General features: G+C 43.4%; 1 protein-coding gene across 1 annotated transcript in view; it reads right to left on the bottom strand.

Annotated features, from left to right (window-relative positions):
* LOC102821630 (receptor-type tyrosine-protein phosphatase T-like) overlaps window positions 1-23,703 on the bottom strand; it is a 1,273,932-nt gene that overhangs the window by 89,674 nt on the left and 1,160,555 nt on the right. The window contains exon 18 of the mRNA XM_006839353.1: window positions 18,599-18,789. Coding sequence (XP_006839416.1) covers window positions 18,599-18,789 — 191 coding nt within the window. The remainder of the gene's footprint in view (window positions 1-18,598; window positions 18,790-23,703) is intronic.

Below are 23,703 nucleotides of genomic sequence, written 5' to 3'. Positions count from 1 at the left end.
AGCTCGCTGGTTCTGGCTTCCATCTCTTCCATTCTACTCCTTTAGCCTTTTAGTGTATTGTCCATTTCTGATATTTTATTATTAATCACCTGGACTTCTTCTTGCAACTTTTGGATTGTGTCAAATGCCATATCTATCTTGTTTGATTCCTCCTGTAGCACTTTCCTTACTTCTTCCTTATTTTCCTCCACCCCTTTTCAGAGTATTTGAATTTGTTTCCATAGCATTCTTCTGAATTCCTTCTCAGGCAGATCCAGAGGAAGCTCTTCTACTGGAAAGTCTGTGTCTGCTTCCAGCTTATTTGTCTCAGTTACTTTTTTCTGGTTTTTGACATGTGCTGAGATCCTTCATTGTATTTTCCTAGGCATTTTCAGCAGTTATGTGTGTTTTTAATGCTTAAATGGTTGTATCTTGTTTTGTTGTTAAGCTTACTAAGCATCTCCCGGTGGATATGATCTGGAGAAAGGCTTCTCTTTTCCTGTGTAATACCTAGAATTAGGCTCTTGTCCAGATGGTGGGGTATTACAGGGTATGACTGTAGCTTGGCTATATGAGCACAGTTGCTGTCTCTTCTTGGGTAAGGTAGTGGGAGAAAGCTCCAACCCCTGGGAAAAGGATGAGACCAAAAGGACCAAAGACAGGAACAATATAGTAGTAGAGACAGAAACCACCAATCTAAAACAAGAATACAATTGCATTTGTCCACTGGCCTTTGCTGTGCAGGCAGGGATAAAGGGTCCTGCCCAGGTCAACTTTGGGGCTGGGTACCAGAGCCAGATGTCATAAGCAGCAGCCTACAGGTTTGCTTTCTGTGCTACTGGAGAACTCTGAGTACAAGGCTGGACCCTTTTGGGGGTGTGCTCCTACCTGCTTGAAGGTGTGTGGGCTGGGCAGTGAGGGTGTGATAAGAGTGAAGAGGAAAGATATATGAAAAATGAAAAGTGAAAGATAAAAAATTGGTCACACATCTCCCTCCAGACATGCAGTTCCATATCTTCTAGCGCTGGGTCACTGCCTCCCTTGGGTATGGTCTTGCCCTCCCTAGTTGTGTCCTTTTATGCTGGGGTTTTACAGATTGTTCATATGGTTTGTCTGTCAGGCCAGCCCTGCTTTTTTCTTGCTGGTAGGCAGAAGTAAAGGGTCCTGCACAAGTTAACTTTAGGGCTGGAACCTAGAGTCAGACATCATAAGCAGCCGCCAAAAAATCTGGCTATGGGACAAATGGGGGTCTTCCTCTCTGTGCTGTGGGAAAGCTGTGGGCTCAACGTTGGACTGTTTTGGGGGTACACACCCACCTTCCTGAAGGCATCTAGGCTGGGTAGAGAAGGCGTGACAAGGAAGAGGAGGAAGAAATATGTAGAATCCTCCCACACCACCTTTTGCAAATGTCCTTGCATGGGGTTTTAGTGCTGGTTAACTGTACCGGTTGGGTTGTGGTTCCGCCCTCTGAACTGAACCCAGGCAGGTGACCGCAGAGGGAGTCCTGGATTGATTCCTAAATCACAATATTTTCCTTTATACCAGTGATTTTTACATCGGTGGGTGCAGGAAACTGATGCCCTGCACCTTATGCTTGATCCAGAGCTTTGGGGCTATTTCGTGAAAGCAGCTTCTCTGGGTTTTCAGTCCCTCCCCCATGGAGCCTGTCCTACTTGACTCTGCCTCTGCTCATAGCAACTCTGTACAGGATTTCCAAGGAGTGACTGGTGAGTTTGAACTGCTGACCTTGCAGTCCAGTGCATTATGCTACAGCCGCACCAGGACTCGAGGATTGTTGTTGTTGTTATTAAGTACCATCAAGTCTGTTCTGACCCATAGAAAACCTGAATAGGGTTTGCTATTGAGCTAGAACCACTGACCTGGTGGTTCAAACCGAGTTTGCAATCCATTGCATTAACTCACAGTGCCACACCAGGAATTAGGATTTTGTTGTTGTTGTTGTTAAGTGCTGTTGAGGTGGTTCTGATCTATAGCAACCCTGTATAAGGTTTCCAAGGAGTGGCTGGTGGATTTGAAATGCTGACCTTGCAGTTCAAATTAACCTTGCAATCCAGTGCATTATCCTGCTGTGCCACACCAGGACTCCAGAATAGTAGCTGTGTATTCATATTTGTATCTTCAGGACTCCAAATTGGCTTTCTATTTCCTACATGTCTGAGCTGACTCTTTTGAATGAATACATAAATGGATGATTGAAATACTTAATGAATGAGGTAGTCTCTGTGCATACAGAAGGCAAAGATCCTGGAAGTGACCTTGGAGATCTAGTTCCTTCTTATTATGACCTTCTAGACAGCTCATCAGTCTACCCATAGCGTCCATCACTTGGATACCCTCTGACAGAGAGCTCACTATCCCACAAGCTTCCTGCCACATTTCTGGACAGACTCATAGAAGGTTTTCTTTACTTCATCTTTCCCCTGTCATGTGGCACTCCAAAGAATGATATATACCCTCTGTCTGGTGACACTGAAAAGCTTTGGCTAAGATCCTTGCCACCCCTAGAGTCCTTAAATGACACAGTTTGGAGTATTCTTAACATCAAAGCCAGCCCTCCAGGGCACACTCTAGCATGCAGATATTCTTTGAAAATCTGAAACCAAAGCAAACAGTCCCATTGTGAGAAACCACACAAGTCTATTTCAACCCTGGGAGCCTCTGTCACCCCCTAGTGGGTACTGCTGGAGGCCACATGGGCCTGGGGCGTATGGTGATGTTGACAAGGGCCTAATAGAGGCACCCAGGAGTGAGCAGTAATGACCCCCTAATTGGAAGACTTTGATCACACATCCATTTCCTTTTCCAGGGAGCTGAAATCTAATAGGGGATAATCTCTTAAAGAAAAAAAATATGAAGGGGTAAAAGTATGAACGGGAGGCTCATCTCCATCTTCAAAGTGAGCGAGGCGAGGGGCATTATTTTTACATTAGTGGCTAGTTACAGTAGATTGACCAGGGAATGGTGACAGTCATTAGGAGCTAATCACATTCTTTTGAAACCAAAATTGCCATCTCATTACATTCATCCATTATCAATCTCCGCTCTCCTTTCCACATTCTCTTCTCCTAAAGAGTGTTGAGCTCTATTTTTACACTCCTCTCTGAATACGGAAATGTTTCCACTCTTCAGCAATGTTGCTTTTCTGAGACAGTCATATTTTAGTACAAAAAGATGTATTTGGGGATGGCCTCATCCCTTGAGGGCCAAGTTGTGATATTCATAGAACTCTGAGAAGTCAGATCTGGAAAGGTCTTTGGAGAAATTGTCGCCACATGTTACAGATCACAAAGCGAGGTCCAGAGACAATGCATGTCTTGTTCAAGAACACAGATTGAGTTACACCTTCCTGCCTCCTCGCTTCATTCTTCCCTCTCTCCTTCCTTCCTTCCACATTGAGCTAGGTGTTGTCCTAGGCCCTTGAGCTAGAGTACCTACTACTACAGCCAAGATCCTACTCTCATGAAGTTTTTGGTCTAGTTGGGGGAGTGGGGCCTGGCAATAAATGAGTGAACAAATGTGCTATAGGGACATGGGAGCTCTGGTGGTGCAATGCTTAAGAGCTGGGCTTGGGCTGCTAATCAAAATGTTGCCAGTTTGAACCCACCAGTGGCTCTGAGGGAGAAAAGACTTGGTGATGTGTTCTTGTACGGATGACAGCCTCGGAAACCCTGTGGCAGAGTTTTACTCCCTTTGGGTCATTATGAATTGGAAGTGACCTGCTGGTCTTTGGGTGAGACATTTGAGCTGAACTAACTGGGAGAGGGGTTAGAATCTAGCTAAGATCTGGGGGAAACATTCCAGACTGAGAGAACAGTAATTGCCTAGTTCCTGGGATGGAGTGACCTGGGTGTATTATAGAGCTCGAAGGCAGGCTCTGCTAAAGTAAAGGGAATACAAAAAAGGATGGGACTAGGAACTCAGTCAGGGTCCTGAGGACCATTGTCCAGAATGTGAGTTTTATTTAAGTCAATGGGAATGCTTTGTACCCTTTTTTAGAAGGAGAGGTTGACTCAGTGCTTTTTGTTAAGTGCTGTCAAGTCATTTCTGACTCATAGCCACTCTGTCTAGGGTTTCTGAAGAGCGGCTGGTGAATTTGAACCGCTGACCTTGCAGTGCAGCACCATGATAAATGGCTGAGAGCACTCCTTCCTGGAACCCTCTCTTCATCCTTGTTGACGGGCTTCAGAGATTTTGGGATAAAATTATCTTCTGGTGCCTGCCCCAGATTTACTAACTCTTTTTGTGCTGGCAACCTACCCATTGGCTCAGTCACCCAACCACAGAGCTAAGGCTCCCTAGAACCAATGGGAGGCTGAGACCACATGATGATGAGTCACAGGGTTCCTGTGTTAACTCAGTCCACAGGATGGTGCAATGTGCCTCCATTTCCCCACTCAATACTTTAGTTCCTTGCTAGGATTGAGCGCTGTCCCTCACTCAATGCGTGCATGGTAACTTCCTTCTCCTACCTATTGGTTTGGATCTCCTAAGCTAAGAGGGTCTGCTCTGAAACTTGCCACTTTCCTTTAGACATTGGTCTTTTACCTAAGCCTTTTTGAGCTAATGCCAAAAATAGTGAGATGTCAGAATGGTTATGAATGGGGCTGCTAATCTCAAGGTAAACAGTTTGAAACTACCAGTTGTTCCATGGGAGCAAGATGAGGCTTTCTGCTCCCATAAAGATTTACAGCCTCGGAAATCCTGTACAGGGTCGCAATGAGTCAGAACTGACTCCATGGAACACCACCACCATCAGAACGCAAAGCTTACAAGTACAGCTCACCTCAAGTCCAAGGCTGAGGGTGTCTTGGTCCATTTAACTTACCTGTACACTCCACTATCCTCAGCTGATTCTGTAGTGAGGATTCCCCCCCACTTCCCTTGGCTTGACTATATCCCTAGAGATAATTGGATCTGATATGCCCTGGAGTACAGCAAACCCAGGCCCAGAAACTGCTGAGCAGGCAGTTCCTGGCTGATGCTTCAGGGTGCAACTGAGGGCTGCCTTCTCCATGATCAGCCCAATGCACCAGGAATTCCCCCTACCCACCTTGTCATGCCCAGCACTGTACTCTCCCGGTGCAAGGGAGATTCCAGAACAACTCGATCAATAAGTGCCATTTTGGCTGGATCTTTTATTATTATTATTATTACTTTTTGTCACGAGATAATCTCTTGCACACTAATTGTGCACCTGACACTCTGTTAGGTGGTATGTATGAGTCAGGGAAAAGATAGAATTTTACAAAAAGCAGACAGACTAGAGTGTTTGAATACTTTTACTTCAAACCATTTTACCAGCTCAAGTCTCCATATGCTTTTTTGAAAATGAAGTTACTAGTACATTTCTGAGGTTAGGGATGAGGGGGGAATTGACTGCAAAGGAGAATGAGGGAACATTCTACGATTATGGAGTTCACATATCTGATTGTGTGGTGTGTACATGTGGTTCTTAAAACTCATAGAACTATACCAGAAAATGAATTTTACAGCATAGTAATTCACAACTGAGAAATGAACAAGTCCACAGGGTTTTGTGATGATTAGTGATTATCTGAAAGAACGCCCATGAGCACCTAGTATGATGCCTAGTGAATAGCAGACATGTAGAGACTCTTCCATCCCATTCTTTCCCAAGTCTGATAGTGAGCTACTTTCCACATACTCAGAATGTATTCTGCCCACCTCCGATCAGAAACACCCACAGTTCATTCTCACTGGTCAAAATAAAGATGGGGGCTACTCTAATATCCCTCTCAGTTTTTCTTGGATCAAAGGGGTTCCTGAGAGGCAGGATTTTCCATTTTAAAACAGGATCAATCCTGAGAAAGCTGGGACAAGCTGGTTATCCTACCTACAGGTGATACAAACTATTCAGGGAATGAGAAAGACTTTCATGAAATCTTTGGATGCCTAAGGTCTGCTCATAACTGTGTTCCATGGGTTCAGCAAGCACCCAGGTTTACTGAAGTCTGGTGCCCGCAGGTGGAAGGTGAGGGCTCTCATGGATGACTGTGCAGGTTATGTACAATACAACAGTTCCACATCTAAAAGAGGTACCGTGCAAGGGGTTGATATTGTATATTTCTGTCTATAGTATATTATGACATTTCTCTGGATGATGACAATCAAGTATCTTGAGAGAGGTATCCACTTCACTTTGTTCCACTCAAAGATGCTCTATGAGCTCATGGTGACTGCAGCAGAGGCCAAGCTTTCAACAAATGCCTCCTTCTGTTTTGAAAAGCACACGCCTTCAAGATTACAAATGTGGACAGAGAAAGCAGGAGGGGATGACTAATGACGTCTACTCAGAGTGGCATCAGGAGAGCAAATATTATTGCACACCATGTCACTAAATAGACAGTAATTTATGAGTTCTGTGGTGAAGTTAAGTAGAAAATCAGATCGCAGTGAGATGGGAGCATTTGTCTGTGACAGCAGCTTTGATCAAGGCAGAAGAGTTGAGTGTGTATCAGTGTGTAGAGTCACAAAACAGTCTTAAAAGAACCCATTAGAAGTCACAAGACAAATTTTAGGCCGACATTTCTCAAACTCTGGTAGGTAGAAGGAGCTTTGAACCAGTTCATTCTGGTTTGATGCCCTGCCATGAAGTTGAATTTCTACCCCAGACTGAATCACCATCTACATTGTTAACAAAAGCTCCAGTGATTCTTATGTATGAGTATATTGAAGAATCAATAAAAATTACCTAGGACCTATAGAAGGAGCTCTGGTAGCATAGTGGTTACGAATCGGGCTGCGAACCTTAAGGTCAGCGGTTCGAAACTACCAGCTGCTCAGCGGGAGAAAGATGAGGCTTTCTACTCCCGTAAAGATTACACCCTCGGAAACCCTGTACAGGGTCGCTATGGGTCAGAACCGATTCGATGGCACTTAACAACAACAACAACAAGGACCTATAGAATCATAGTGAATACAAAAGTAGATACTCCATGTACCTATAGGGCTTACCTACAGATGTGGAAGACTTCCTGTTTGATTTCTTCTTTAAGAAATGCTGTGGGGGTTTTTTTCTGGATGGATTATTCAGAATATTCTTAACCACATAAGTTTCTCAATGTAGTTGTTGTTGTTACCTACCATTGAGTCGGTTATGACTCCTAGTGACCCTGCATAGGATTTTGGAGGAGCGGCTGGTGAGCTTGAACCACCGACCTTGCTGTTCTTCAAGTAGGGCAGCCATTCTCACCCTCCTTTTCTGGGTTGTGCCTCCTCCATTGACATAAACTCACTGCCCTCTAAGTTCAAACTGTTTGCTGGCTGGTTTCCAAGCTTTACTTGTGCCTTCTGCCACCCATGCCCTTTCTGAACTAAGCCTTTTCTACTTTTTGAATTGTTTCAGCCTTTGCGAATTCTCACTGATTGTTGTTGGTAATAAAATAACTGACAAAAACAAAAATAATAACAACAAAAAGATACCTGCCCTTACTTGTGTGCTTCCAAGTGTGGCACTATGGGTTAATACACTGGACTGCAAAGTCATTTGAACTGCAAGGTTGGCAGTTCAAAATCACCAGCTGTTCCTTGGGAAACCCTATACAGGGTCACTATGTGTCAGAACTGACTTGACGGCACTTAACAACAACAACAACAAAGCATTTTAACTAGAGTTCTGTTATGTAATGATAATTCTGTTCGTGAGCAGGAAGACCAGGAGCTAACTTTAAAGCATTTGTCATTATTTTCTTTATTTCTAACTATCCCTAGCACCTAATGCAATATGTACTGCAAGGCATACAGTAGACACTCAATTAAAGTTTTTGACCAGGATAAACACTGGACTACTAACCACAAGGTTAGCAGTTCCAGCCTACCAGTTACTCCATGGAAGAAAGATGGGGCTTTCTGCTCCCATAAAGATTTACAGCCTTGGAAACACTACCTACCTTCACTTAACAACAACAACACGACAGAGTAAATATGTCAACTGTGTAGTCAAACATTTTGCATAAGAGGAAACTGGGATCTAGAGAAAGAAGTGTCTTCTCAACATCACCAAGCATATCAGGGCAAATTAATAACAAGGACTTGACTCTCGGTCAAGTGGTTTTTCTACAATGTTGTTGTTGTCACTGAGTCAGCACTAACTCATACCAACCCTATACACAACAGAACAAATCACTGCCCAGTCCTGCAGCATCCTAACAATTGTTGTTATGTTTGAACCCATTGTTGTAACCCTGTGTCAATCCATCTCATTGGGGCTCTTCCTCTTTCAATGACCATCTAGTTTACCAAGTATAATGTCCTGTTCTATGGATGGGTCCTTTTAAATAACATGTCCAAAGCACATGAGATGAAGTGGCGCCATCCTTGCTTCTATGGGCATTCTGGCTGTACATCTCCCAGGTCTGTTCTTCTGGAAGTCCGTGATAATTTCAATATTCTTTGCCAACACCATAACTCATATGCATTACTTCTTCTATAGTTTTCTTTCTTTATTATCCAGCTTTTACATGATTGAAAGTATCATGGTTTGGGTCATGTGTATCCTAGTCCTCAAAGTGACATCTTTGCTCTTTAACACTTGAAAGAGATCTTTTGCAGTAGATTTGCCAAATGCAATCAATAATCTGATTTCTTGAGTGTTGATTATAGATCCAAGTACAATGAAATTCTTCACAACTTCAAACTTTTCTCCATTTATAATGATGTTGTGTATTAATCCAGTTGTGAAGATTTTTGTTGTTGTTACATTGAGTTGTAATCCATATTGAGGACTATTTTTCAATCATAGATTCTTCCTCTTTGTTTCCAACTTCCTCATTCCACTCATCAGTAATAATCAATGCATCTTGATTTCATGCTTGATCAATTTCAGAGTGAAGATGGTAAGGTTCTTCTATTTCTTCTTAATGGGCTTGGGTTGGTGTTTTCTACAGTACCACCTGCAAATTGTGCACTCAGTTAGGGAGAGGTCTCCTGTATGTGGGGGCTTCAAAAAGTTTGTGGAAAATTCCATTATCTTTTAATTCCATTTGTCCATAAACTGTTTGAAGCCCCTCATATTAAACATAAAATTTATTAGTTGCACAATAAAAATAGGTTAAAAGGAAAGGACTATATTAACAGTTTCTCCCACATCAGCGGTTTCTTGCTGGAAAAACATACAAATCTTAAATTCAAGAGCAGCTGATACCTTTTGGTTACACTTTGGAAATGACTAAATTTTGCTTATTGTAATCTGGGGTGGTGGTGGTGGTATAGCATTGGCAGGGGGAGCTCAGATCGTCTTATTAGGGTCACTATGAATTCCTAGGGTTGAAAAATCATCCTGGTTTTCTTTTTGAGCATCTTATTTTCTGCTTTGGGTATCTGCCACTACTTCCTCCTGCCCCCTCCACCCCAGAGCTGCTTCCAACTGCCCAATGAGGACCTACAGATGACCTACAGGGCCATCACCACTGGGATGTTCTATGGCTGTGTTATCAATGGATGAGAGAAAACATTGTGAGAGAGGCAGAGGGTGTGCCTGTTGGCAGCTCTGAACAGTAAAGGGGATGTCATAGAGTGACCTCTATGGGTGCACCCCATCAGAAAGCTAGCTGCCTGCCTGCCAACGCCATAGATGGTGTAAAGAAAGATGCTACACTGGCCTCTCCTCCACAAAATTCATCTGCACGGCGTGTCCGCCCAGAGCTGGAAAATGAACAAATGTTTGCTCTTCATTAGGCAGTATCATATTCCTCACAGCTGTTCCTTGTTGCCTTAAATAGTCTTAATGGAACTGTAATAACCAGATACCTTCTGGACGTCCTACTGATCTCATTCCATTCATTACAATGACAGACTGCTTGGATTGGATTGGCAGTAATAACACTTCTCTCTGTCACTAAGCCTCCTCTTCCTTTGATCCCTCAGTTTCCCCAAACTCGCTACTCTTCTTAACCATGCTTAAATATGCTTCTTCTTGTTAAGTGTCCTCCAGTCAGTTCTGACTCATAGCCACCCTGTATAGGGTTTCCAAGGAGCAGCTGGTGAGCCTGAACTGCCAACCTTGCAGTGTGACCTCGCAGTCCAGCACATTAACCTACAGCCCACACTGTGTTTAATCCTACTCTCAGTAGGCTATTTGGCAATCAGCTGCAAGTATGCTTGGGAATTTTTTTTTGTTTTTTGGGCTGGAGGAAATGGAGTGGGGGTGGGGTGGGGGAGGGACTCTGTGGTCCAGGACCATGTGCAGAAGCCCCTTGGCTTTAATGTAACTGTGTTCCATCAGCAGGGCTAGAGTTGAGGGTCAGTAAGTGGCTTCGTGGGCATCAGATGTGGCCTGCAGCAAGCAGAGATAATATGGGTCTGTGGCCACCAGCAGGGGCCCTTTGAAGATTCTGTGGGTTTCCTTAGACCAGTGACTCTCAGCCTCAAATGTAAATTGTTGTCACCTGCAGAGTTGGTGCCTGGGTTTCTGACCACCCCTCTATCCCTACCTCCACACATACCCTATCTCCCCCATACCTGGGATTCAGATTAAATTCTTTGGATGTATGATGTGGACATACATATCATTGGTTTTTTTGTGTGTCTTTTTAAAATTTCTTCAGGTAACACCAGTGTATATCCAAGACTAAAAACTTCTGACTGAGACTCAGATCTATGTGGCCAATGAAGTTCATTTGCTCTGTTATTGTTGTTAAATGTCATTGAATTAGTTCTCACTCATAGCACCATGTACAGGGTTTCCAAGGAGTGTCTAGTGAGTTTGAACCACCATCCTTGTGGTTAGCACCAGAGTTTATCCTATTGTGCCACACCAGGACACCTAATTTGACTTGGGCCACCATGAATTCTCAGGAGCTCAAGACCCTTAGCCAATCACAGTTTTTAGGACTTGAGGCATCACAGTTGAGGTGAGACCTCAAAGGGTAGGCTCCTATGGGCCTATATCAGTGGGAGGGAGTTCCTTCTGAGCAACCCCCATTCCAGGCATGGCCAATTGATTCCTGCTTAGACTAGCAAAACATCAGAGATTAAAGAGCTCTGTGGCCACTATGATCCCCTAACCCTCACTATAGGAATATGTAAACTGGGCCCCAGAAAGAGGGAGTGACCTGGGTGACTAGAGACACCCAGATCACAAATGAGAGAGACAGGACTTTAATCCAGGCATTATCAATCTCAACTCAGGATAGTTCAACTATTCCTTCTAATAACTGATCTTAAAAGATATTGAGAGACTGAAGTTTGAAAGCCAGAGAGAATAAGCTGATTTTATGGCTCTCCATGCAGAGAGTATGTGTGGGTTTGTCTGGGCTCTGGGCCCAGTATCCTGGTTTAGGCAGTCTCATCTTTTCTGAATTATTGCCCCAGCCACCTACCTGCCTCTGGTCTCCCTGCTGTGATCCATGCCTGACAGCTATATCTAAAACTCAAATCCCTCTTTATAAATCCTGCTTAAACCCTTCAGTGTTTCATTTAGTTATTCTTCTTTCTCAAGCTTCCATTTAGGTTTAATCTCTTCTGAAAGTCACAGGCCATCTGTCCTGAGCCTGGTCTTAATGTATCCCACCCTTACACATTCCCATAGCACTCTGGGTTTACCTCTATTCTTGTATTTTGCCAACACACTGAAATGATCAGGGCTTTAAAAACCAGTTCATTCTGGTTCAGCCCCCTGCTGCTGCTGATTGAACCACAGATATACTGGATCAAAAATCTACTTTTTAGCAAGATGCCCACTTGAGCAAGATCTTAAAGATCTATGTTAAAATATAGATTTTGATTCTAAGAATCACCTGGAGATCTTGTTAAACTTTAGATTCTGAGTTGATCTATCAGGGGGTTCTATTAGGGGTGGAAATATAAATTCTCATCAGGGGTTGAACCAGAACAAACCCACTCAGTCCTAAAAAATAGGCTTTAAGTTCAAGCAAGGGTTCTTATCTGTTTCATCTCCTTAGTTTCTGGAACTGAGTATGATGCCTCGTCTATAGAAAGTGCTCAAAGTTCTTAAAACTGAAATTCTGTTTAGCTCAGTTCTTGGTATTTACCTCTGTCTACACTCAGTTGTTTGGTGACCTTATGTATCTCCTGATTTTAATAATTTTACACCAAAACCAAACCCACTGCCATCAAGTTGATTCTGACTTATGCAGCCACTGCCCACCTTTTCTCTCTAGCCCAAGACTCTTTCTCACGTTCCAGACCCATATCCCCAACTACCAATTTGACATACTCACTAGGATGTTGTTGTTGTTAAGTGCCGTCGAGTCGGTTCTGACCCATAGCGACCCTGTACAGGGTTTCCAAGGCTGCAAATCTTTACGGGAGCAGAATGCCTCATCTTTCTCCCGCGGAGTGGCTGGTAGTTTCGAACTGCTAGCCTTAAGGTTTGCAGCCCGATTCATAACCACTATGCTACCAGAGCTTCCTTAGGATGTCTAATAGATATTATAAACTGAACACATTAAAAAGGAAATTCCCAGTGGCCCCATTACCCTCAAGTCTGTTCTACCTGCAGCTTCTCATGTTTGTTGGTGGCAAGTCCAGCCTTCCACATCCAAACCCTTGGAGTCACATTAATTCATCGACCTTTCTCACATGCCATGTCTTATCTGTCACGCAATCCTGGCAGCTCTACCTTAAAATACATTCAGAATTAACCACTTTTCATCCTGGAGTGGTGCTGTGGGCTAATGCACCAGACTGCAAAGTCATTTGAACTACAAGGTCAGTGGTTCAAGCTCACCAGCTGCTCCTTGACAGGGTCAGTATTGGTCAGAATCGACTCGACGGCACTTGACAACAACATCCCATCTAATGTCTCATCCTGGTCAGTCACCATTGTGTTTCACCTGCGTTACTGCAATGGCCTCTTCCCTGGACTTTCTGCTATCGTATTGTCTCTCTATGGGCTATTCTCAACATGGTAGCCGGAACCAATCTGTCATTATAATAAGGTCAGATGAGATCACTTGCTTCTCAAAACTCTGTGCAGGCTTTCCATTTTATTCAGCGTCAAGGCCAAAGTCTTTATGATGGTTAGACCCCTTTTATTACTACAATGTCATCTCCTATTACCTTTGCCCCTTGCTCACTCCATGCTTGCTGTCACCCTGGTCTCTTTCCTACTCCTTACACATGGCAGGTACATTGCGCTCTTGATCTCGAACACTCTTCTAGATATCTGCTTGGATGTTTCCCTCACCTTTGCTTAATTGTCTCTTTCTAACTTAAGGACAACCCTCTCTAACCTATTTAATATTGATACCTCCCTCACTTTATATTCCCAGAACACATCATTTCTCTTCCCTACTCTACCTTCTCTTTTTCCATGATACTTGTAGAAGATTGTGGTTCCTAAAGATTATATTGTGCAGTATCTCCTGCTTCATGTGCTCTTCTAGAACCTCTTAACTGCCTCCCCTGACTCCTCCACACATGCAAGAGATTGAGTCTCATTTCCTTTACCTAGAATCCTGGTGTGACCTTATAGGATCAGCACTGGACCTCAAGGTTGGTTTGAGCTGAAAGGTCGGTGGTTCAAACTCACTAGTTGCTCCTTGGAAACCCAATACAGTGTCACTACAAGTTGGAACCAACTCATCAGCACTTAACAACAACAGAATTTACTCACTTCTGTGGCACTGTAGGGTAAACACTCAACCATAAGGTCTATTTGAACCACAAGGTTGGTGGTTCAAACTCACCAGCTGCTCCTGAGAAACCTTATACAGGGTTGCTATGAGTCAGAACTGACTTGATGACACTCAACAACAACAACTAATAGAATTGATGCTAGGTCCCAACCTTGTTAGTGGAGATGATCATCTTTGGAGCCCTGAGGCACCAGGTAAGAAGTCTAACTATCCTGAGGACATCATGCTGTGAGGAAGCGCAGACCATCTGAAGAAGCTACATGTAGGTGTTCTAGCAGACAAATCCAGGTGAGACACACGTGAAAACCTACATTCATCACTAGTCATGTGAGTGAAGATGCCTTCAGATGACTGAGTCTTCCCAATAAGGCCCTGGATATTGAAGCAAAGACCAACTGTCCCTTCTGTGCTCTGTCCAAATTCCTGCCCTGCAGAGTTAAAGAGCACAGTAGATTGGTTGTTTCGTGTCACTAAGATTTGAGTACTTTGTAATACCTAGTTATGGATTGAAGCGTGCTCTCAAAAACTCTGTGTTGTAGCTACAATTCCACTTGGGGATTGGGTTTTCTTTGTTAGATTAATGGGGCAGTGTGGGTGTAGGCTGTGTTTTAAGGCAATGACTTTTGAGATATAAAAGAGCATATTAAACATGCAGTGAAAAAAGCACAGATGGAGAAAGATAGATTCCATGCCACATGAGGTCTCCAAGGAACCAAGAAACAGAATGGCCGAGAAAATAGGACCTTCCACTAGATCCAGCGAGCGAGGGAACCTTCTCCTACAGCCAGTGCCCTGAATTCACACTTTTAGCCTCCCGAGCTGTGAGAATATAAATTGTTACTTGGTCAAACCACCCATTTGTGGTAGTTCTGTTATTGCAACACTAGACAACTAAGACATACAGCAAACAGCACTTTTCATTATTTGACATACTCTTTTATATGGGCTACTTATCTTTAAGTTGATGGCTTCTTTCCAGTTTCCCTTGTTAGAAAATGAGCTTCCTGAGGACTGGGATCGATGTTTTGTTTTGTATCCCAAATTGTCTAGAATACAGTCCTTGGTAATTAATAGTCAACACTCAGGAAATATTTACTAAACCAATGAGTAAGTGATTGTAAGACTGAATTAAAATTTAGAAGGCACAGCTTGCTGTAGTTGAGAGGTCCCTTAAACGCTACCTTGTCAAACCCATTCATTCGTATGGCAAAACTGAGCAAGATACAAGCATGAGGAGCAATGAAAAGAACACATAGCATACAGGGGTGAAAAGAGGTCTGGAGGCTCAGAGTCTTACCTCTACAACATGACACTGAGACTCCAAGGAGATAAGCGGCCCTTATGCTCAGGATGAAAATTCTAGACTTCCCAGGAGCCCTGATGATTAATGCAATAGCCAGCTATCTTCTAGGAAGGGCTCCTGGCACATTACAGAAAGACTTTCATTAGGCAATGTTTTCCAATTAACCCTCAGTTAATCAGAAAATGCTGTTAACTATGAGCTAAGTATTCCAGCCAACTGATTAATATAATTTGAACTAATTGAGGGCAAGGCTAGCCTGCTTTAGAGATATTTCTGGTGGAGTTCAAATGCTGGAGTAACACGTGTTGTTTTCTTTCTTGTTCTATAAAAAGCAAATCATTTCCATGCTAGAGAGTTTAGGGAGGAAAAAAAAACAGGTATAAAGAAGAAATAGAAACACAACCTAAATCCCACTGCACAGGAATGAACATTTTAAAAAGTGTTATCCATCAAAACAGACTAGAAGGAAATGCTCCCAAAGAGTCGAATGTATCTGGATTTACACTTTGAAATTTGAGATAGCAAGTTCCTTGAAAGTGTTTCTCAGCCTTGGATCACTCCTCTCGCTTTCTGATAAGTCATTGAGCTCTCCCTTAATGCTATTGGAAATTTTCAAACATTTGAATTATCATGACTAAAGCCTTATTAAACTAAACCATCACGACATTGAAAATACCTTTCACTCTTAACAACACATACTCTCTGGATCACACATCACCCAAAAGACCTGCAAGTGTGTGTCAACCAGAGTACACATATGTAACTACAGCAGGCAGTCTTTAAAGGGCCAGTACCATTTGACGTATTGCATTAAGCACATCTGCTGCACAAGACCTTTTTAAAGTGTTGAAGAGCAAAGATGTCAGCTTGAGGACTAAGGTGCACCTGATCCAAGCTATGGTGTTTTCAATAATCTCATATGCATGCAAAAGCTGGACAGTGAATAAGGAAGACCCTAGAAGAATTGATGCTTTTGAGTTATGGTGTTGGAGGAGAATATTGAAAGTGCCATGGGCTGCCAAAAGAACCAATAGATCTGTTTTGGAAGAAGTGCAGCCAGAGTGCTCCTTGGAGGCCAGGATGGCTAAGCTTCGTCTCTCATACTTTGTACATATTGTCAGGAGGGACCAGTCGCTGGAGAAGGATATCATGTTTGGTAAGGTGGAGGGTCAAAGAAAATCAGGAAGAATCCCAATGAGATGGATTGGCCAAGTGGCAGCATCGATGGACTCAAGCGTGGCAACAGTAGTGAGGTTGGCCCAGGATCAGGTAGTGTGTTTTGTTCTGCTGTGCAAAGGGTCGCTATGACACCTAACAACAACAACAACCATTCAACCCCAGGGTCTTATTGATAGAGGAAATTAGATCTAGAGACGGGAGGTGACAAGATCATCTCAAGCATCCTATGATCTCCTTTTACCTTTATCCCAGTGCACTTTCAAGATTTGCAGACCAAGTACATGAAAAATGCTCATTCCCTTAGGCCATATTTGAAATGAACTGCTGGTTTGCCTGAGCTAGTAATTACTCACAAGCTTTGCCTCATAAACATTTTGTTCTCGTAAATGTGTCAGATATGTCCTTTGCCACATGTTTTACACTACAATAAAATCTTAGGATCAGACAAACCCTAGTTGTTGTTAAGTGCTGTCAAAACAGTTTCAACTCATAGTGACCCTGTATAGGTTTTCCAAGGAGTGGGTGGTGAACTTGAACCACCAACCTTGCAGTTCAAACTGACCTTGAAGTCCAGCACATTAACCTGCAGCACCACACCAAGACCGGCCCTTAGAACTCACCTTATCCATAGTCTTCAATCAACTAATGAATTTTAAACCTCAAATCTAAGCTCACGCATGCAGCTTACTATATTGCTATCCAGTTGTCTGAACTCTCAAGTTAGAACAATTTTCATGACCTCCTAAGACTTCTACTATCTGGCATGGTACGATCTTTCTCAGAACAGAAGTAGTCTGAAAGATAAATGGAGTCTCTGTTGTCAGGCTTTCCAAATGTATGCATCTGAGTTCATGAGTTCACTGCATGTGATGAAATGGAACCAAGCATGGCACTGTTTGGTTCCAATGTGTGGAAAAAAGAAACTCCGAAACCTAGTACACTGAACTCAGAGCTTAACACATAGGAGATACTTACTCTAAAGATATTTCTGGAAGGAGGGAGGGGTGAAAGGGGAAGAAAGAAATGTTTGTTTTAACAGCTTGCTGCATCTGAATGGAGACCCACAGAGGAAGGCAACAAATCCCTCCTGGGAAGTGAGTGGTTCTTTGGTTGATGAAAATATCTTAATAAGTTTTTCCTTCTGTTTCATTTTACTTTTTATGTCTATAAAAGGTGAGACCTATTAGGCAAGGTCTGAAGCAAAGGAGTGAGACAAAGACAGTGAAATTGTTCTATGTAAGAAAGCCAGCAGCAAAAAGGGGTGAGTGGTTGATCTGACAGTTCCAGAGCAGAGGACTCTGGGACCATCAAGAGAGAAAGTGGGAGCAGAGTGTGTGACCCTACTCAGAGAAGCGGCAATGCCAGAGATGTAGGCAGATATGATGACATGGAGAGACGGAGCAGCTGAGGATTCTAGACTCACGGAGGGAGAGGGGATGTGTGCTGGTGGCCAGGGGGCAGGGTGTGCCCTTTGGCTGTTTCAATTATATATTCCTGAGTGTTTTTGTGCATATCCAAAAAACAAACAAACAAACAAACAAACCCAAACCAAAATCAGAGTGAATAGAAGCAATACTGTTGAATGATGAAGCATGCAGGGAGGGGATTGTAATCATTGCAATGAAACAAACTGATGTTCCCAATTCATAATAAAAACTTTAAAAACAAAAAGAAAGAAAGAAAGACAGCAGCAGTTGGGAGTCATTTCTTGCTGGAAGAGAAGGAGGAAGTTTTGAGGATACAAGGACAAGTTTGGGTGAGGGAAGTAGAGAGAGCTGCCAAGGGGGGCAGGACCTTTGGAGGCCTTTCCAGCAATGTAAATGATTAAAGAGCTTGTGATAATCACAGCGCTGTATTCAGGCATGTCCAGAACTTGGGCTGCAGTCTCCCTTGGTTAATTTAGAATCTCTGAAATGACCAGTAGCGCACATGCTTTACACGGAGATGCTTTGGGGAGAAGAGGAAAAAATGTCCCAAGTAGGAATGAGGAGATGGTGCAGAGAAAGTCGTCAGCAGTCACTGAAGATAAGGTAGGGAGTTGGAGGATGGAGAGCCCAATGGAAGCTTGCATATGGGGTAAGAGGTGAGAACAAGAAAGAAGCCCTCCAGAAACCATTGGCAGAAAAGATTTGAAGGATTTTTTACAGTATGAAGGCCATTCAATCTTGATTTTGATATTGAAGGGAAATGTGACTCCACATGGGTAGAAAGTCTGGGGGACCACTAGGCTATGAAAGGAGGGAAAGGAAAGGAAGTATTCAACTTGTAGCATGCTGCTTCTTAAATACTTTCTGTATGCAAATCAACGAAACTTCCTGGTGAAATGTGTGTTGATTTGATACATCTGGGATGGGGCCTGAGATGGGGCATCTCACACAAGTACCCAGTGATGCTGATGTTGCTGGCCTCAGAACCATGTCTGGAGTAGCAAGGCTATTGAGTACACAAATAAGCCTCTGAACCAACCAGGAAAATTTCCCACTAACTGTTCTCTTACCTCATATTCCTCCTTGAACCCGTAGCCCTGGCCTCTCTTCATCTGGGTGATGTGCTGCAGCAGATCAGCCACCCGGATGGCAGGCTGGAACTGGTCCCGAGGGTAGCTCAACTCCACGGGGTCACACGTCCGGTAAGGGTGAGTCTGGATGGTGAGGGTGGGCTGGGACAGCTCCCCACGGCTGCCATCTGCTTCAAAGAGAAGGAAGTAGAACATGCCATCACCTATGGGTTTTTTCCTTTGCCTTCCCCAGCTTGGTCTGAGAATGGTGGAGGGAATTAACTGAGATCTCAACTGATTCAGGAAACCACAAGACTAGAGAGAGACACACACTGCTCCCTTGGCATGGCTGTGCTGGTAGATTTAACAACAAAACCAATCAACGAACAAAATAATCTTTGGTTCATTTCTATTTCAAGGGTGTGCACTGATGGAGCGGAGACAAAGTTCCAAGGTTGTCTGACATCCCCTGCCTGTCTCAGTCCTCCCTCCAGGCTTGTTGGAATCATCTTGGTTGATCTGACCAGGAAGAAGCCAGGCAGACTAGATTATGGGAGAACCCTCCTGTCTTGGAAGTAAAGTCTCTGGAAATCGTCTTTCCTGCCTGCTGCCTATAGGCAAGGAGAACCCCAGGACGGCAGAGATGACAGCCAAACTTCTGTGCCTGGTCCAATTGCCTACGTCCCTGTGACCTGCTTTCTTCCCCTTTGGGTTGTACAGTGAGAGGAATTGAAGCCAGCCTTGGACCTCCAGGTAGTAGTTAGCAGGGACCTTGATTCTCTCCGCTGTTTTTTCCAGCTCCTGGCTCTACACAGGGGCAGGTTACTTAGTTAGTAAGGTAAGGATGGGCTTACTGATGCTTACTTACCAATCAGTCATGATCAATGACCACATCCCAGTAAGTAAGTACAAGTAATACTGTGCTTACCTTGCTTACTGCATACTTCATTCATGTCAGGGATTATAAATTTGAAAAGAGGATTTGATTCTATAGAATGGTACTGTGGGGTTAGAAGACAGACAGAAGCCAGCCGTACGTAGATGTGGTGTGGTGGTGGTGGGGGGTGGGGGTGGGGGAAGTGACATTATTCACTACAGATTAGTAAGTAAGTGCAAGTAAGCCTGTGCCTACCTTTCTTCCTAGGTAATCCAACACTGACTCTGCAATAGTGACTGCATTCTGCCAGTTCTCAAATGTCTCCACCACTTAACACTGTTGGTCAAGGAACATCACTCTGAACTCACTTCTTGTTACTGTTAAGTGCTGTCAAGTCAGTCACGACTAATAGTGACTTTGCAGGTAGGGAAACCTGAAACTCTCATCTTTGTCCTGCCAGATACTTCCTCCAGGTCTGGATGCTATGCTTTCTCCCCTTCATAGAATCTCTTCTTGCTATAGGCTTTACTCTCCCCTGATGAGAATTGTTGGTATCAGTGAGTTGTTCTAACTGCCCTCTCTTACTTTGGCTACCTTATAAACTGATGTCTGCTCAGATTGGGTTTGAATTCCTTAGTTCCCCTTGGACAAGTAAAACCGATTTCTTGACCTACCAACTCCATGCCCCAGAGCCATCTAGGCTTGATTCCCCCCCAACCTCTTCTCAAAGGCACAAGGAATCTATGCCCTGAGCCATCATGTCTGGGCCATGCAGTAGGTAAGAACCACCATATTGAAGAGTCTCATCCAGAAGCTTTCTACAAGACCTGTGCCATACTCATTTCCTGGGAAGCTTAGCACACATTTCTCATTTTCTGTAGTGTCTTTTGAAATCCACATTCCCTTTAGCTTGTTTGTGTCTCTTGTCACAGTAAGCTAACAGACACAGAGGTATAGTCTATACGTGAAAGCAAACTCTAATGCTATGTGACAGCAGACAGCAAGATTGTTTCTAGTAGAGAAGGGATCCAGTTAGCACTGAGTTGATGACGGTTCCTGGTGATCCCCTGTGGGTCAGAGTAGAACTGTGCTCCCGAGGGTTTTCAATGGTTGACCTTGGGGTAGTAGACCATCACACCTTTCTTTCAAGGGCCCTCTGGGTGAACTTGAACCTCTAACCTTTTGGTAAGCAACTGAGAGCTTAGCCATTTGTACCATGCAGGGATGTAAAGAAAAAGACACTGGAAGGTAATGTCTGGGCTGTGTGTTTGTAGGGCTACCAATTCATTCCAGTTTCCCTGGTACTTTCCTGGTTTTAACACTGCAAGTATGGCATTTTGGGAACTGTGTCAAATCCTAGAAACGTCGGGACAGTTGGTGACTCTGATGTTTTCTACCTGTGTCTATGGAATGGGGAATTTGCTTATTTTTCCACCCTCTGCCTGTCCTAGTCTATCAGCTCCTCCATGGAATTACCTATCTGATTGGCTCAAAGTTGAGACATGGGTTGGGTCACACCTTACTAGTGGGTGGGGTTCATTATACATAAAGTGTTGTCTCTGATACTTATTGATTTAGTGTGGTCAGAAAAGGGGCTGGCCTTTTAGGATCAGCTTAATCAGCCCCAAACTTCCTGGGGGATTTAGATGTGTATCCAAGGTTACAGGGTCTAGAGAAGATGTTTTCTTCCTAGTTGCACATAAGAAAAACACTACTTAGTTTTTAGTTGAAAATTTAGTTGACAAGTAGACACATGTTCACTAGAGTTGCTTAAATGTAACATGTGACTAATGTGGGGGCTGCTTCCTTTCTCTTTCACTCCATATGATCATGCGTTAGAATTACTGAGCACCAGAAATTAATTAATGTGCCTGGAACCCTGGGAGGTACTGACAAGGCAGAGAAAAGTCCAGATTCTACTCTCATGGCTTGATAGTCTAGTAAGGAAAACAGACAAGAATGACCATCTGAAGCAAAAGAACAGAAACTTGAGAGGACAGGAGCTACTCATATGGAGCAAAGGCTGTGGGTAGAAATGCAATGGAAGTAAAGTTCTAAGATACGCTGTGAGGCAGATCCAGAAAGATTATGAAAGTGTAAAAAACTTAAGGCCAGACTGTTAAGTAAAACTGTTAAGAAAGATTTGATGAAGAGTCCCTTTCTTTTAAAAATTTACACTATTTCTTAACAGGTATCTAAGCTGAGCTGATTATGTAGTGCCCTTCTGGTGAAGACCTCTCCTGTGATGGTGTGGTGGGTTGCGGTGGAGGAGAAAAGATCCCATAGGTTTGCACCGAGTCTACATGACATGACCTGAGTCCAAGGAGAGAATGAGCCAGACACATTGGCCTGGGTGTGTTTCCCATTGAAACAACATCACATCTGGGATGGACATCTTCAGAGCCCCGTGGCCTTCCAAAGGTCCTTGGGCAGAGCCTGCCTAGGAGACAGGCTGCCTGGTAAAGCCAGGCTTCTTAGGAGCAGGCACTTTATAATTTTTGTGAGATGCGAAATGTTTTCAAAACCAAATAGCTATCAATATGGATATTTTCCCTAAACACATTGCTAGACAGACTGTAAACTTGGTGTCAGCAAAACCAACACTGAGATGGAAAATAACTGCATTTGCAATTGAACAACTTGTGTTGTTGTAACATTTGTAATGATGTCAATGCCAGTGCTAATGATGCTATGAAGACTCAGGACAGAGGCATTTTCAAGGTTTGTTAATTCAAGTAGTCGTACTCCCCTTTCCGATGTATCCTACCTCACCTATTCCCTTATTAACCTCCGATAATGCAGAAGTGATGCCTTTAATCACACCCCATTTCACCAGACGCACTATACTTAATTTTCCATCATTAGGTTTAATGAAAACCCAATTTCACAACTCGCTTCTCTCAGGAACCTACAAGTAATGCTACGTTTTTATCAGCCCCAATTAAAAAACGTTATGATGTTCCTATTCGAGAGGGAGCCTTAAAACTAATGTGCGTCTGCTGCTAATTCAACAAGGGCGCTGGAACTCACAAGCTGCTCATAAAATGTAACACAAACCAGCTGGCCTAGAGAGAACGGTTTTCATTTCTTTCCTCACCAGACCCTTTATTTTCATGCCATTTCAACTTTTCGTTTATGGGTCTTGCATGTTTATTCATCACATAATAATATTTTGGATTTCTTTTGTGCTTTTATGTAGCTGGTGCCCAAGCTTGTGAATTCACCTGCAATAATTCTTGTCACTATCTGCGAGGGGCTTGGAGGCTGTGCACATGGATTTGGGGAAGTGAATGAGTTCTGGAGCGAACACTGCCTGCCTCTGGTACCGTCTTCTCTGCCTCACTACCAGCATCTCTTCCTTCTTCAGCCCCTGAAGTGCCAGCCTTCCTTGAACACCTGATTTTCACCTTCTCTCTCTCTCTCTCTTTTGTTCTCTTGCTTCTAGCCCTTAGAGAATGCCCTCTACCTCCAGCACATCTTTCTAATCACTTGTTAGGAATTGTCACTGCACCTGTTTATACTATATATATATATAGTCATTCCACCTGTTTAATATATATATCCTATATTGTTCAGGAGCCCTGGCATGGCACTGTGGGATAAAGCACTGTACTCTAAGGTGGGTTTGAACAAGGTTGGTGGTTCGAACATACCAGCTGTTTCTTGGAAACCCTATACAAGGTTCCCATGAGTCAGAAACCACAGCACTTAACAATAACAACTATATTGTTCAAAGCACCACATTAGATACTATGTACATACAGGCAGGTGGAAGACGGTGTGTTTGAAGAAAGGTAAACACACCACAGCTCTTGAAGGTGGAAAGAAGACAAAAATAAGGTGTGTGTAAACCAGTGGAAGGGATGCAGGAAGCAGGGATGAGGATGAGAGGATGAGAGCCAAAGGAGGCAGGCAAATGATGTGCTGCTGAAGTAGGTGCCACAGAGAGATTCCCAAGTCTTCAGACATTCAGGCAAAGTCGGGGTGGGTTGGGCCATAACTATGACAGGCAGTCACCAGGCTACAAGTGAGATCTGTTCCTAAGTGCGTCTTTAAGTTCAATTTGTAGGGAAGTCAGAACAGGTACGTAAGGTTCTTATTCAGCCTCATGTCAGTGCAAGGAAAGGATTGAAGATTTTTCAACGATTTAAAAACTGCAGAAACAGCAATTAAAGGTGACTGTGATGAAGAGTTTGTTCTGAGGAAGGCTTGTTTAGTTACTTCAAAG

The sequence above is a fragment of the Chrysochloris asiatica genome, unplaced genomic scaffold, assembly GCF_000296735.1.
Source record: "Chrysochloris asiatica unplaced genomic scaffold, ChrAsi1.0 scaffold00023, whole genome shotgun sequence".
Lineage (NCBI taxonomy): Eukaryota > Metazoa > Chordata > Mammalia > Afrosoricida > Chrysochloridae > Chrysochloris > Chrysochloris asiatica.
This window is presented reverse-complemented; position numbering and strand designations above follow the sequence as displayed.